Source organism: Centrocercus urophasianus, unplaced genomic scaffold (assembly GCF_019232065.1).
Source record: "Centrocercus urophasianus isolate 14NV4802_14NV808 unplaced genomic scaffold, USGS_Curo_1.0 seq_15, whole genome shotgun sequence".
NCBI classification, from domain to species: Eukaryota; Metazoa; Chordata; class Aves; order Galliformes; family Phasianidae; genus Centrocercus; species Centrocercus urophasianus.
The window spans coordinates 44,648,285-44,663,426 of record NW_024884697.1 but is presented as its reverse complement, the minus strand read 5'-3'; the positions used below and the strand labels follow the sequence as shown (position 1 = coordinate 44,663,426).

Below are 15,142 nucleotides of genomic sequence, written 5' to 3'. Positions count from 1 at the left end.
TTTTTCAACAGAATATTATTGCTGAACATGAAATCCGTAACATCTCCTGTGCTGCACAAGACCCTGAAGACCTTTCTACATTTGCGTACATCACTAAAGACTTGAAGACCAATCACCACTACTGCCATGTATTTACTGCATTTGATGTGGTCAGTTAATAGAGATATTTATTTAGTAGTGCTTTATAACAGTTACAGTTCTTTTATTCTATTTTTAAAGAAGGCATATGGTGATTAATGGAAGGTATTGTTCATTTACCGAATGAATCTACTGATCGAATACAAGATAGTGAAGGAGCAGTTTTGGAGAAAAACAAATATTTTGCTTGATATTATCTCATTTCCCATCTGAAACAATTCACTTGTGTCATCACAGCTGCTAAACTGAAACTTGAGTCAGTAGCACAAGAGGAACTTAAAAATTATTCAAGAAAAAAATATTTTAATGTAGTATCATGTGTATGAATTTTTGAAACGCGAGTCTTGACAAGTGACATCTAATCTAAGCTGTAGTCTTCCAAGAAGTTCATAAAAAGCAATTCTGGCCACCCACTCTGAAATCGTAACACATAGCAGATAAATCAGAACTGGACCAATGTGCATTGTGTACAGTGTTCAGTCCTGCTGAGAGATAGGCTCAAGAGCTACCTCAAATTAAGTTTGTCTTCTGGACTGTGTTCTGGTGCCTGCAAAGTTGAGGAAAGACTAGTTTGGTGATGTCCAGCTGTTTGGCTGCTACGCTCATGAGTCTGTCCCAGACCAACCAACAAGAAGTGAGAGTGTTGGAGTCTTCCTGTGGAGGCCTTTGGGCTCATCCCACATTCATGAAATTGATATGGATTGTTTTTTGGACAGATCAGCAGGCAGTTTCTTTGGGTTTCTTTGCTGCTCCATGGGCTTTTGTGTTTCACTGTTTAGCTGGATCAGTCCTGATAACTCAAACATTTTTTTTCTAAGTATTTCTTAAACCTATGGATGTTTTACTGAATAAACTGGAGAACTGAAAATTCTCTGCAAATATATAGAGAACATATGAAAAGTTTTGTTCTTACTCTAAACAGAGAACTGAAACATTGGTAGCTCTGAAGAAGAAGAGACCACACAGACAGCTAACTACGTATCTCAAGAGGTCCTTGCAATATTTGGCTGCCATACTCATAGATTTGAAACATCTGTGATAACAAATCTGTGCAGAGCACTGTCCTTTCTATGTTTGTGTGGAAAAGGGCACCCCTGTAACCATCGTCAGACTATAGCAATAGTCTAGATGGCCCCTCTGTTGTCTTCGTTTCTCTGTCATTGCAGTGGGAATTTTAGCTTAACAAATGATGAAGATAAGGGAAAAAATATATTATCAGCACCTTTTCCTTTTTGTTGCAAACAGACTGCATTGACTTTGGAGTCTCAAGACTCATTTCAACAGAAGTTCTTAAAGCTCTTCTAATTTGATTAACTGAGTTCTTCCTGCATTTATGCTTCTCAAATAATGATGCAAAGCCTACTGGTGTCTCAAAAAATTATGAACATGTATCAATTAATCAGTCTCACTGTTTCCAGCTAAATTTGGTGAAATAAATAGTAGCTCTAAGTTTTAGGACCAAGAAGGCTTAACATCCAAAATGTCTGTGGAATACTCACCTAATGCCATTTCAGCTAAGCACAAGAGAAATCTAAAATTCCATACAGTTGTTACAGAAATTAAAAATTATTCAAGAAAAAGAAGATTTTAATAATGTCTGTGAATTCTCAAAACGTGCTTACATAAATATAAATAAATTAAATTTGAAAAGACAGAGAGATGTCTGAACAGAGGCATTTTATTTGTGACTGGGAAAGTAGTCAGCATTGCAGAGAAACTAAATAATAGCTTGAAGGAAAGTAGGTTAAAAGGAATATTAACCTTTATGTTCAGTACTTTTGTTGTTTAACTTCTCTACTGACATTTTAGTGCCCGTGTGGAATAGAAAAAGATTTTAAATGGTATTAAAAATAGGCAAACTGTTGTCAACAAAATGCTACATTATATTAGTGATAAGTGTATCAACTGAGAGTAAACTGAGTGACATTTTTATTTCTACCAATCCATTTAAACACTTCTTAACAGTTTCAAACTAATGCATTTTCATTTATAGACCTAATGTTCAAGCACAAACACAGAGCCAGGTTTGTCAGATAAAATTCGTTTTCTCCCTACTCAGCTAGGAAAGCATAGTGATCCAGCAATAATTCTAACATTTTGCTCACTTCCCATACTTCAGGAGGAGTGTTTAATACCCCAACCACTATAAATGGCTAATTTAAGAAACTTTACTGTCTGTATTATTTTTCATATGCTATGTAATCCTCAGTGGGGTATTACCTACTCAAATATTCCCCCCTTTTTTTTTTTTTTTTTTTTTTTTTTTTTTGTGCTGTTTCATTTCTCAGAATCTGATGTTACTGATGGAAGAACAAGCTCGATGAAAAAAAAAATATTCTAGATATTTGCAACATAAGCATAAAGTAGATTCAATTTAAGTCTAGCACTTACAGAGGAGCCTGGTCTTCCAGTCTGCTAATAGAAGCAGTCCTCTTCATTTTTCAAGGGACAGAAGTCCAATCAAAATAAGAAAAATAAAGTTCAAAATGGTAAAATCCACATTAAAGTGTAAAAAAGAAGCATCTTAAATCCTATATAATATGGTAATATAATCACAGAATCACAGAATTGTGGGGGTTGGAAGGGATCTCCAGAGATCATTGAGTCCAACCCCTCTTCAAAGCAGGCCCCTTACAGCAGGCAATAATGTATGTATATTGTATATACACATACATATATATACATATGTATAGTATATGCACTGAGATGAAAATTAGGTCCCTTTGTTCAGGGAACTGGAAAAAACTTTTTTTTTTTTTTTGCAAATAGGAAAGTGTTTCAGTGTAACAGCATGTCAATACAAGTATCACTGATGCTTAGCATTTAGAAGTGACTCCTCTGCTTAGAGTTATGATGTTGTAATTAAAATTGGGAGTGACATCCATTGCTTAAGATATTTAGAAGAGGACAAGTTTTGGGAGTAGAAGATTTATTGATCAGTACTTGAAACTCACTTCACACATCCACTTACATAAAGCAGACTCAAAACCACCAATGAAGTATTCCCTTTGAAAAAATAAACCATGATAATAGTTCCTACACCAAAGTCCTTTCATGTATTAATTTCAGTCAGACATTCCTTCAGCGTCCTGCATACTGATGAAAAGAAGGCAACCAGCATAAACTGGCACAACTAGCTGCTCTAGTTCATGCCTAGGATAGACAGGGGTTCTGTGCAACCCAAAACTTCCCTTCTCTGTAGTCTTCTGTCCTTCATTGTGCAGACTTAATCTGGATAAGCATTGGAAACTGCTAGTACATATTCAGCAGCAATGAAAAACACATGGTTTCAGGCCTCAAAGTTCTGTTTATTGCCTTCTTCCAGTGGATTTGGGAACTGAAATTTTTTATTGAAGTTGTTCTCTGTTCTCATGATGATCCAGATACAATCAGTATGGCATCTGCATGCCTCAAGAACTGAAAACTTTTTTCTTTGCAGTACTCAAAGACAGCATGCCCTGACTGTACTCTTTCAGGGCATATTAGGCAGAATGTGGGAAGCCGTTTTAATTTATCCTCACAACTTTCTTGAGATGGAGCACTCAGGCACCAGGAGCTATCAGCTCATGAGCAAATGAGTCTCTCCTGTTGGGCTAGTCTACATGGATGGCTTTTTGCAACAGCCTCAAAGTCACATTTGGGAGGCCTGTTTCCATGGCTGTGTTGCATATAAAATATCTCTCTGTGCCACATTAGAAAAGGAGGATGAATTCGGAAGAGTCTGCTGCTGACCATCACTTCAAATCCAGGGTGAGAAAGATTCACGAATTTGAGTTGCAGGAGTGTCTGTTCATAAAAGCTGCAGGTAGACCACAGCTGTTACAAGCAAATGCCAGCCATGTTCTTCTCTTCATACCACCCTCGGCAAGTTGAGCCTCCTTCCCCTTGATTGAACAATGACTGATGTGTTAGGGTGCAGACAAGTGCAGTCCTTTCTAGCTGTCCCAAAACGTAAATGTGTTCTGGTTTAGAAGGTAAAGCATATGAACAATCAGCAGTGTAAATGCATGTGTATGACAGTTCTTGACCTCAAAGAACCCCAGTTATTAATAAGTAACCTCGTCAGATTTCTATAGTAGGAATCCTTAACATCTGGCCTTGAAGACTGTGATGACTAAGGATTGGGCAAATGATTTCATCTCAGGGGATGGAAATTTTGAACAGGGTTGGAATTTTTCAGATTTTTCAATTTAAGATTCTGTATACTGTGTTCTGTTTGATTTTGCCAGCTGAGATTTTAAGTTCAGCACCTTGCAGATGTGTCCTAATTGACTTTCTACACAGAAAATGTGGTGGGTAGCTCTCACCAATTATCTGTGAGATGCCAAAGGACACTTCAGTAAATTCAGTCTAAAGATCAGATTTAACTGTGATCTTAAAAGGAAAAAAAGATAATTACCTGAAAGCAGAAACCCATCAAATCTTCTTTATACCCAAAATGCTTTTCTCAAAAAGCAAAACGTTAGCTTCTCTGAAAAAAAAAAAAAAAAAAAAAAAAAAAGTTATAATAATCCTTTGCAAGTGACATTTTAAGCTTTTGTAGATCAAAAGACAGAAATTAACGATCTTGCTCTCATTCTCAAAATAGTCCTGAAGCCTCCATATAGCTTTATAGAAGCATGAAAACAGTGAAGAAACAATGTCTGCTGCAGCTTGTGCAGTAAAGAAAATAAGTCCAACAGTAACAAAGCAATTAGCCATTGTAATTGGGTGGCTGAACTAAAGCACTTGAAGAATACCAACTCAGACTTGAACTGAGGAGCTGAATTAACACATTATGTTGCAGACAGGGCAATTGACCTCAGTTTTTCATATCACAAAAAATGCTTAAAGGCATTAGCTTACTCACCTTCCTTCTCTGTCAAGACGTACATGGAACATGATTGTAGCAGAACTCAGTCCTAAAAACTTTACCTCCTTTCCAAGGAGCTTGTTGGAGTGCTGTAAGGGTCAATGTCTCTCATAATCACCACGGGGTCTACAACTTTGTTCTAAACATCTCTTGAAGAGACAGACCTGTTTGCTTCATTTTATGTCACGTGTAAAAAAAGAAGTCTCATTCCATCGGAAGGCTTCCCACTGTGGTGTTTGTGGTTTTTATCTTCCTCCTGCATCTCCAGAGAATTCCTGCTCTTTTCTCTCCAGCAACAGCCCGTCCAAGAATATGTAAAAACTCTGACTTTCATATTCCTCTCCCTGTACTACAGATGAGAAATTCCTCAAACCAAATTTATTTAGCCTTGGTGGTTTTTTTTCTACGTATGATTCAGCAGATGTTGCGTTGGTTTTGCTTCTTTTTTTCTTTTTCTTTTTTTCCAATTTTAAAAGGGACAAATTTAAAGCCCTCCAAGGCCTCCAAGTGAAGTGTACGCATCACTTCTTCAAGGTTCTATTGCAGTACACAATGTATGACATTTATGCACAATGGTTCAGTTTATGTTTAGAACACTGAACAAAGCAGTAAATGTTCTATTTTAAGTATTTCATATATATATTAACCATTGAAACAGTTACATTTTCACATGCTCCAGGAAGGGCTATTTTTTAACTTTACGCTCTGCTCAAGAAAACAAATCATAATGATTTCTCACAAGATCCAGGACCCAAACTAGATAGCCTATGCATGGCAAACTCTGCTTTTCTGCACTCTATTCTCAGGACTTTACATGCTGTCTCCCAAGACCTTTTCACATACTTCCCTGGGTTGTACACTGTCTCACTCCTATAGTATTACTGTCCACTTGTTCTCCAAGCCCTCCTTATATACTGTCAATGTATTCCCTTATCAGTAATAGTATCCAGTGTAGATAATCCCATGATGATACAGTACACTATCTTACTGTCTTGACAGCAGATTAAGATCTCTTTAGAATAATATCCTTGTCCTGCTAATATGTGCAGTCCATTTCAAATAATATTATTCTGTGCATTTTTAACAATTATACTCAGCTGGTCTTAATTCCATAACTAGTGTTCTGCTAAAAGGCAGAGTGCTTTATAATGGTCTTTTTAGCCTTTCATTTCTGACTTCACTGGCAAACTGTATTCTCAATCTTTCTCAGTCCAGGTTGGTTCCCTTAAATTAAAAGTGAGACAATTTGGAGACTGCTGCCACCAGATCTCACAGAGATTCTTATTTGGGAAGCTCTGAAACTTTGGCATGCTTGTTGTTGTTAATGCAGTCATCACAGCTGAGAGGATACCCCAGTGGAGGATTATAATTGTTTTCCCTTTGACCCAACAAAGACCAGGGTTGGCACCTTTATAAGAAGCTCTTATAATGAGCTAAATAGGCTGAACTTAGCCTACATGTTCTTAGTATAAAGCTGTGATAATAAAGGGATGAAACTTCTTAATGACTGCAGTGAAACTGTGGTATAAGGCATGAAATAAAATGCTTAGCCCTTTAGCTGTATTTAACCTCTGCAGGGCAGATAGTGTGTGTCTGTGTGTTTTGCACTGCTTTCTGCCTTATTACAAACTCAACAGTTAGCCTCAACTAGCTAAACATGCACCTCAATTAAAATTAATACATTTGAAATAATATTAAAAGCCTGTGGGAGTTTTAAGGGCTCACCTAGTTTCAAAGTAATGCAGAATTGCATCCAGCTACAGAGGATCAGGAAGGAGAGAGTAACTCCTGAATTACATCTAAGATGCATGACTTATGGTAAGGAGTCTGCAGGACATGAGAAGGAAAGCCTGCAGGCTGGTGTTTGCTCTGCAGGGGTCCGAAATGTTATTGGGAAGCTTGTAGGAGCCTAGAATTAAATACACCAAAGCAAACCCACAAGCCTGAAAAAATTGCCATAGGCTTTCACTTGCAATTTGGATTATGGTCAAATTTGAAACTCGCAGCTGCTTTTAGCTGATGTAAAACTTTACTGGAAAAAAGCATTTGTACAGATCCCCCACTTCCTCATTCATGCTTTATTAAACCTTTCAGCAGGTTTTCTTCCACATATTCTCTAAGAATTTAAAGTTTTCTAGGTATAACTGATCTTGTTCTTCAGAACCTGACCTCTTTGGTAATACATGCTAACTCCCCAGGCGTATGCTGACATTCCAAGTTAAGCTCAAACAGTTTTACTTCTAGAAAACAAAACTGTAGGGTTCCCTCTGCCTTTGAAACACACATTGCAAGCATAGCACTTACCTTAACGCATGCGTGGGTGCACTGCATCTGCATCTGCACCTTCAACACGTGCATCTTGTCCTTTGGGGAGTGTCGCAGCAGATCTGGAGCACTCTCCTTTTCCCATGCTCCCTGGTGATGGCACTGCACAGTGTAAGTCGGGCTGCCTGCCCTGGAGGCAGAGGAGAGGCCAGCAGAGGAGGTCTGAAATGAAGCGAGGTGGAATGTCAGATACGTGCAGTAGTGCCCATTGGCTAGGATCTTGGAAGCAAGAAGAGCGGGGAAGGGGTCAAGAATGAATACACTTGTTCTAAGAGGTGACACCCACCCACACAACCCTTTTCTCATGTCTAGTGAGACAATGTTTTCAAAGATTTGAAAAGCAGTTGTTTTCACTACAGTAGGTTACATTTAGATTGTCCTTAATTAATTAGAAATCAATTGACTGACGTAATTATTGCAGAGATTTAGGAAGTTATTACCAGTGTGTTTTTAATTACTTTCATTACAAATCCATTCTACAGACAGTACTAACACTTCTTTTATCTAACAGCAACTCTGCCTAATCCCAATTTTAAATGTTTTTGTTTTGTTCCAGAATTTAGCTTACGAAATCATTCTCACACTAGGACAAGCATTTGAGGTGGCCTATCAGCTTGCACTACAAGCACGAAAAGGGGGCCATTCTTCAACCCTCCCTGAGAGCTTTGAAAATAAACCCTCCAAACCTATTCCAAAACCACGTGTTAGTATTCGGAAGTCAGTGGTAAGTAGAATGGAGTGGTGCATGCAACAACAACATTCAGCTGTACAGTAAGAGTTGATACGCATTTTGAAGCTGTGTCACCTCTACCCAACACAACCCTGCTAGGTTGTGTCACTGTATCGCAGTCAGCCATTTGGAACTACCATTCACTTTGTGTTTCCTTAATTTAAGAAGTCACTTGACTAGTGCTGAGGATCACAGCCAGAGCATACATCCAAAGCTGTTCGGTTCCATAGAGTTTCCTGAGCTTGTGTCAAGAGATTAATCTGGCATCAAACTAATGGCACTGCATGTGCATACCAATAGTGCACAAATTTTGTTTGATTTAGGTACGATTGCCAGATGATTACACTTAATCAAATTACAAATCGGAATCAATTTACAGTGATATTCTTGTCACAACAAGCAACTTCTTTTCTTACCTTATTTATTTATGCATGCATGATGCTCAGCAGAGCTAGACTTCAGAACCTGTTTCAGAACTGTGTTTCAATACACCTTCTTAACATCTTTGGAATCCCACATTCCTAAGAACCGTAGGTAATCGGAGCCTCCTTATTACTTCTATTACTTCTATTCCATCTTACAGGGCATAGCTGACAGAGAAGCACTCTTTTATGGTATAACTTTCCAAAAATTATGCAACTTATTTTAAATCAAGCGAGAATACAGACATGGTGTGATTTGATTGTGTGCTGTATCATATTCCCTGGATATAAAGGGAGAACCATCCTCTGTGATAGTTAATTCTAGGATGAGTGGGAAGGAAAAATACACATGAAAGCGTGCTTTCAACCATACAGTTTTGAGTACATCGCCACAGATTCTTCATCCATAGACTTGTAAGAAAGAGCATTTTCTGATGCCATCATCTGTCTCAGTATTAAAAGGACTGCGCAGCATCAAGTCTTGCTTTAAACATAGCATAACAGGCTTTGATGCTCCATGGCTTGGGGATAGACACAGCTCTGATCCGAACAGTAAAAAGAGGGCAACCATCGGTAGGTAGATGGGAATGCAGACCCTCGCGCTGACATGCTTAAGGCATTAGAAGAGGACTTTGTTGATAAAGGGTTTGCTCTGTGTTCTATTTTTGTGAAAGAAATATCATCTGCTAGAAATGCTGCGTGCAGGGATGGTAACCCGTCTGTATATTTGCATTTGTTTTAAAGCAGATAGATCCATCTGAACAAAAGACTCTTGCGAATCTACCATGGATTGTTGAACCTGGACAAGAAGCCAAAAGAGGCATTAATACCAAGTATGAAACTACCATTTTCTGATACAAAACTGTCCCCCTATTCCTTGTTGTGCCTTGCACTCCAAGCAGTCACAGCACAGCCTTTCCTTTATGGCAACGTTTCAACCCAGCAGAGAGGAAGACTGCACTGTATGCGTGGCCTTGTAACTAACAAAAAAGGCTGATAGTCATTTCTGGTGATGTTCTTCTTCCTGCAGCACTGACAGAAGAATGACACTATACGAAGACTTTTAAAATTACAGTCTACAAGAGGAGTGAGAAACCTTATTTTTCACGCAGTTCTCCCTTGTGACTCTGCCACAGTGCTTTCTTTGATTTCTTATTTTAGAATTCTACTTTTTAAAAAACAGAAGGTCTCTAAACTAACACTAATGCTGCCTACGAGTAGGATATTTGATTGGTTTTTTATTTAAATCTTGGCAGTTTTTAATTGAAATATAAACCAGAATTAATGAATAGAGTATTTGTGAAACCACTGAATTCATTAATATTTGCTCTGTTGAATAAAGAACTCATTAATGTGACGAGAAATTAGGTACCCTGATTTCTGTGTGCGCTGGTTTTATATGTAATCCTTGGTGTCCTTTGATCCTCTGCAGAAACAGGAGCCTCTTGAACTGTAACAAAGGATCAGAGTTTTATGAATGGTTAGAAGAAAGGTATTAATAACGCACAGAAAACATTTATTAGATATTTTTATGGAAGAGAAGTACTATAGGAAAACATGAGAGTATTTATGGAAAGGAAGCCAGATTAATTATGACAAATGTTGTTTATTTTAAGGTTAATTAAACCATTGCTATTGCAGCATTATGAAAATTATAGAAGTTGTAGCATCAGTGCACTGGATGTTCCATGTCACCAGTCTGAAATGGAAGTGGAATGGTCATTCCACCATTCTACTCCACTTACATACACTTTATGCAGTTTGACATTGCTATAGCCATGAATTCTACTCGTATTTTTTAAAATAATCTCAGTGGTTCTAAAAAAAAAAAAAAAAAAAAAAGTCAAAACTCTGGATTTTGCTATCAAGATTTCTGCCACAGAAAGCTTGTTTAGAAGAATGTTGATAAAATTCTACCGTGAAACATTTTCTAAATAAAAATAGCGAGAAAAAGAAAAAAATTCCAAAGTAATAAAATTGTTTTCATGGAAAAAAACGAGTTAAGCATTTGCTTAATATTTGATTAAATAATATTTACTTACATTTTCTTTAAAGTGTTTTAATTTTTTTAATGTCTGTGGAGTATTTGTATAATACCATGATGTATATTTATGTAGAACTGAAATTATAACAGTACAAATATCACTATAGGAGAAAAAATGGCATTTTAACGTATATTGTTCTATCAAGTCAAATTGTGAATCATTTTGAAGTTCATTATAGAGATATTGATAAATTGTGTGGTTGTCTTAACGTTTTTTTAATTATTATTTCATATCCAGCTGAGGTTTTCGGTTTGACTCAGCAGTTGGTGAATTCCAAAATTGGAAATGGAACTCGGTTTAAACCTGATAATTGTATATGATTTAGTTAAACATAATCATAGCGCTGAGTGATGACATAATTTTAATACAGTATTCAATTTACTTGAACAAAATAGTTCCTTGTACATATTTTGCCTCTTCACTGTTGATATGTACGTAGTCAACTGACAGTCAAAAACTAACACAAAAATATGGTACCAAAAGGAAAAACTGTATAGGAGAACAGTAAATAGTAGCCTCACTGCAACAAAACTTATGTAAATATGCTTGGGCTTCCAGTTATAAATTTTGTAATTTTGTCATTTATTTATATCCTATAAAAGCACACAAAATAAAATGAAGTTGTACAGTCCCCGTGCTTTGTGCGTCACTTTATCATTGCCAAAGGAAACAAAAGGGGCTTGGTCCCAGCCATCAAACAGCCCTCCGTTTCCCCAGTTTCACTGAGCTTGGAGCTTATCCCACACAAACACAGGCATTGCTGTGGGGACAGTTTTGTTTTAGAACACAGATTTTGTTTACAGATGGTAAATACTTTAAAGGCCTTAATTAAATGGCTCTTCAGTGCACTACTCAACTGCTGACTTTCTGTATTTAATCGCATGCTCTGAAGAACTGCACAGGGAGTTGCGTTAAAATGGGCTCGCTTCAGTCTCCAAAAGTACAAAAGTGGCCAGTTTTCAAGCCATAAACTGGGGTGCTGCTAATGCAGCTGAGTGACCCCAAACGTTTAAGGATGAGGCAAGAGGTGTAGCACAACTCCAATCAGACAAATTGAAGCAATAAGAGGGACTGGCAACTTGCAGGAGAAATTTGATCCAGATTCATCAAAGAGATGGCAAAGAGGTCAGGTGGCGATAGTGAGCAGCTGGAATTGATTGGGAGCAAGGATAAGGGGCAAAAGTGACTGAGGGAGGCTAGAAATACTGATGGAAGATGAAGGACTGGTAGCGCAGAGAATGAGTGTGAAGAGAAATGTTTGGGGACGCAGCAAGTCAGTGCACAGCTGGAGCCCTCACAGCAGACAGACATTGATAGTGGAAGGACAAGTAAGATTTGCAGGCATAAAGTTCTTCTGTATTTGTAGAAACTTGGGATTTTAGAAGCAAACATCTCCTGCACTGGCTGATCCTAGCACAAACCCACTGGAGGCAAATAGATTGAGTCTCCTCTATAGCATAGGGTAATGTTAGTGTTCCTTTCTTCAGACCCATAGAGCCTTCTCTGAATACAGGACACAAATCTGCACTAGCTCAAAGTAGTTACTATTTGATCTTTAGTTCATCTTGGTGAAGGTGAACAGCCAGTTTCTTTTTTTTTTTTTGTCTGTAGAATGTTGGAATTTTATAGGAAGTGAGAAAACAATGGTCAATCTTAAAAGTTAAGACAGAGAAGAAGCCAGACACCTCCAAAAGATCAGAAAGTGAGGAAGACTGCTTTTCTTGTTCACTACTCAAGAAAAGAGGGAAGAAAGGCAGTCAAGGAGAGTACATGAAGAAACTGGAGCATTTGGCTGTCATGAAAACAGGAGTTAATTGCAACAACCACCTTCACTGGGAGGGTGGAGTGCTGCTTAAGATGAGAGGAGATAGATTGCACTTCATATGGGATGATAAAGAAACTGGAATCAAAGTGATGTAAGTGTGAGTGACAAAGGATTTTCATCATTAGCAGTGAGGTCTCTAAAATACAAGGTAAAAAGCTTCCGGGAACAGGAGGAACTCCTGAGAAAACAAGGGGGATATCGTGTTATGGAACTGGAAGATTTTCTGAAGGAGATATTGCTTTTGAGACTGGACATAGTGATTACTCCAATCTGGCCTGGCGTTTATTTAAAGCCAGATGAGCTACAGCTCACAACTGAGGGGAGGAGGCACACATCTGGTTCTTGTGTACTGCAAGCAAGTGTGTGAAGGGCTGCTTCTCCTGCAGAATCTCAATGCTAAACGCAGCTTTCAGATTCAACTCTACATCTCAGCATCACCAACTGGTGTGGCCATCAGATGGTGCCACTGGGTAGGTAATTAGGAGGTCATGAAAGAGGTTGTGCCCATCCTTTTCCAGGGGGGAAATAAAATAGCATTCTAGACAACTAATAAGCTTTTATGTCCAAAGATGAAACACTGCTATGTAGCTTCCATTCTAGATTAAAACAGTTTGTGTCATGTGCAGAACACTCATCTAATTTTGCCCTAGTTTTCTTTCAATATGTTCTGTTCATCTACTCGGCTTCACACTTCACTGGGGAATGATGTCTAAGATGAGATCAAGACAACAGTCAGAAATAGTAACTTCAACTGTCTCCAAACTGCTGACTACAACCTCAAAGAACAATCAGCTCTACACAAGAATTGAGTGACAGTGACAAGCGTGTAAGTGAGAGACACAGCACAGGGATCAGAGACAGTATTTAAATGAGGGCATGTACAAGGAAGAGGGGTATCCATTATCTCATGTAAAAAGACCAGCTGCTTTACAGCTCTTAGCCAGAGGTAAACATTGCCAGGATTTTCAACTCACAGGAAAGTACGGGGAGTATTGCTCAGACTGTAATTCTGTAGTGCTCTAAAGCTGTTCAGTGCTCTGTAACTTCTTTAAGGTGAACCAAATTCTTTGCTAAACAAGCTCAGTTAATGTTCCTGGTCATGTTGCTATCCCACCCACCTTTGAACACTCTGATTCACATTGACTGGGGGCTCATAACCCAAGCTGGTTGGAGGCTGATCAAAAGTTCAGCAACCTGAAACAAATAAGATTTTCCTGCAGCCAGATTTCTCACTGGGATACAGATCTTGTGTAAGTGCTGGAAGAGCTCCTTCCTACTGACTAGACAACTGAATCCTGAGTGCAACCAGCCAAAGTGCTGCTGTCTGACTTCGAGAGGCAGCAGAGGGAAATAAGAGAAATGGCCAATGGTTCTTACCTTGAAGGAAGAATACATCCTACGTGCATTTCCATGACTGGCTCCTCTCCTGTACAACACCACAGGCTAATTTCTCTTCAGTCCTACTTAACGTATGCATGTACTCACTACTGCCACATCTTCCACTTTTCTCCTGTGGAAGTCAGGCATTTAAATTCTTTGAGAATGTGGGTTAGGTAGTAGCAACTGGACAGAAAAAAAGGAGATTAATATGTAAATGAAACAAAGTTCTCTCTGTTTTTTTTTTTTTTTTTTTTTTTGTTTTTTTTTTGCCATCAAGAACATGGAAAAGAAAACTACTTTTTTATCAGTCAAAAAATCTGAACTCAAAATGTTTCCTGCTTGGGAAAAACAGGGCTTTGAGCCATTTCCTCACGTATAGAAAAAGTGCTAAGGATTTAACATCACAAGCAAATCTCTTTAGAAGATGCACACCTTTTGTCATTTTCTTAAACATGACAATTCCTGCCTTCAAGTCATTAGAACTGTTCAGATTCTCTAATCGTAATACAAAGCCAAATTTATTATAATATTAACTGCTTTTTAAATAGCAAAAAAATAATATTCCAGCACAGTGTTAAGGATGTTCAATGACAGAGAGTACATGTTCAACTTTCAAGTCAATGTGTTTCTTATCATCCCCTTTAAGCAAGCATCAGAAATTCAGGGTGAGACAGAGGAAATCACAAGCATATTCTAATATGGAGGATGCCCAGAGAACATTAACTTTATCCTACAGTGACACCATGAGGAAAATGAAATAGGCTACATTGATTTTAAAGATCCATTAGATGCAGTGCAATCTTCATTCTTTTCCTGTGTTTATTGGATAGTGATAATCGTTACGCTGCAGAATTCATACTACGTATCAGGCTACAGCTTGATACATCCTCACTGGATAAAGAGGAGGGGAAGGGGCGTGGGCACATCCTAAGCAGAAATATCCTATATGTATATAATTGAGGCTCGTTGAAGCTAGCACTACTTATTCCTTGATTTTATGTTGCATTATATGAGCAGTTGTGCATTATAATTAAATAAATCTGCTGAAATCTCCAGGTATCTGGAAATTATGTGTATTATATATATGATTGGAGACTAATTTAAGGAGATGCTACATCAGTCACCATGGCACCTATCACAGCCCTTGCATCTCGCTCAACTATACTTACCTAAAGCTTGAAGCATTAGCTCGGCCAAATGCCTCAATCTCAGAAAATTAAATTGACTACATTTCAACAAGAAAGGGAAGAGACACCTAAAATGCCATAATTATCCCCAGCCTCTGATATGGCAGGAGAGCTCTTCAGTGAGAAGTACATAAGCAATTCCAGCTGGCAATGCACATGTTCTGTCCCCAGTGCTACAGAAAAAGATGGGAAAAAATACCCTGCCAACCTGCCTTAGGGGAAACTGCTTCCCAGACAG

At 38.1% G+C, this 15,142-nt stretch overlaps 1 protein-coding gene across 16 annotated transcripts in view; it reads left to right on the top strand.

Annotated features, from left to right (window-relative positions):
- Positions 1–11,143, top strand: part of ANKS1B (ankyrin repeat and sterile alpha motif domain containing 1B) — a 193,859-nt gene extending 182,716 nt beyond the window's left edge. For 10 of the 16 annotated variants that reach the window (XM_042816021.1, XM_042816020.1, XM_042816018.1 and 7 more), the window contains 3 exons: positions 12–149; positions 7,872–8,039; positions 9,212–11,143. In XM_042816021.1, coding sequence (XP_042671955.1) covers positions 12–149; positions 7,872–8,039; positions 9,212–9,322 — 417 coding nt within the window. In that variant the 3' untranslated portion in view covers positions 9,323–11,143. The remainder of the gene's footprint in view (positions 1–11; positions 150–7,871; positions 8,040–9,211) is intronic. The other 6 variants (XM_042816022.1, XM_042816019.1, XM_042816017.1 and 3 more) reach the window with 1 other exon arrangement.
- The last annotated feature ends 3,999 nt before the right edge of the window (positions 11,144–15,142 follow it).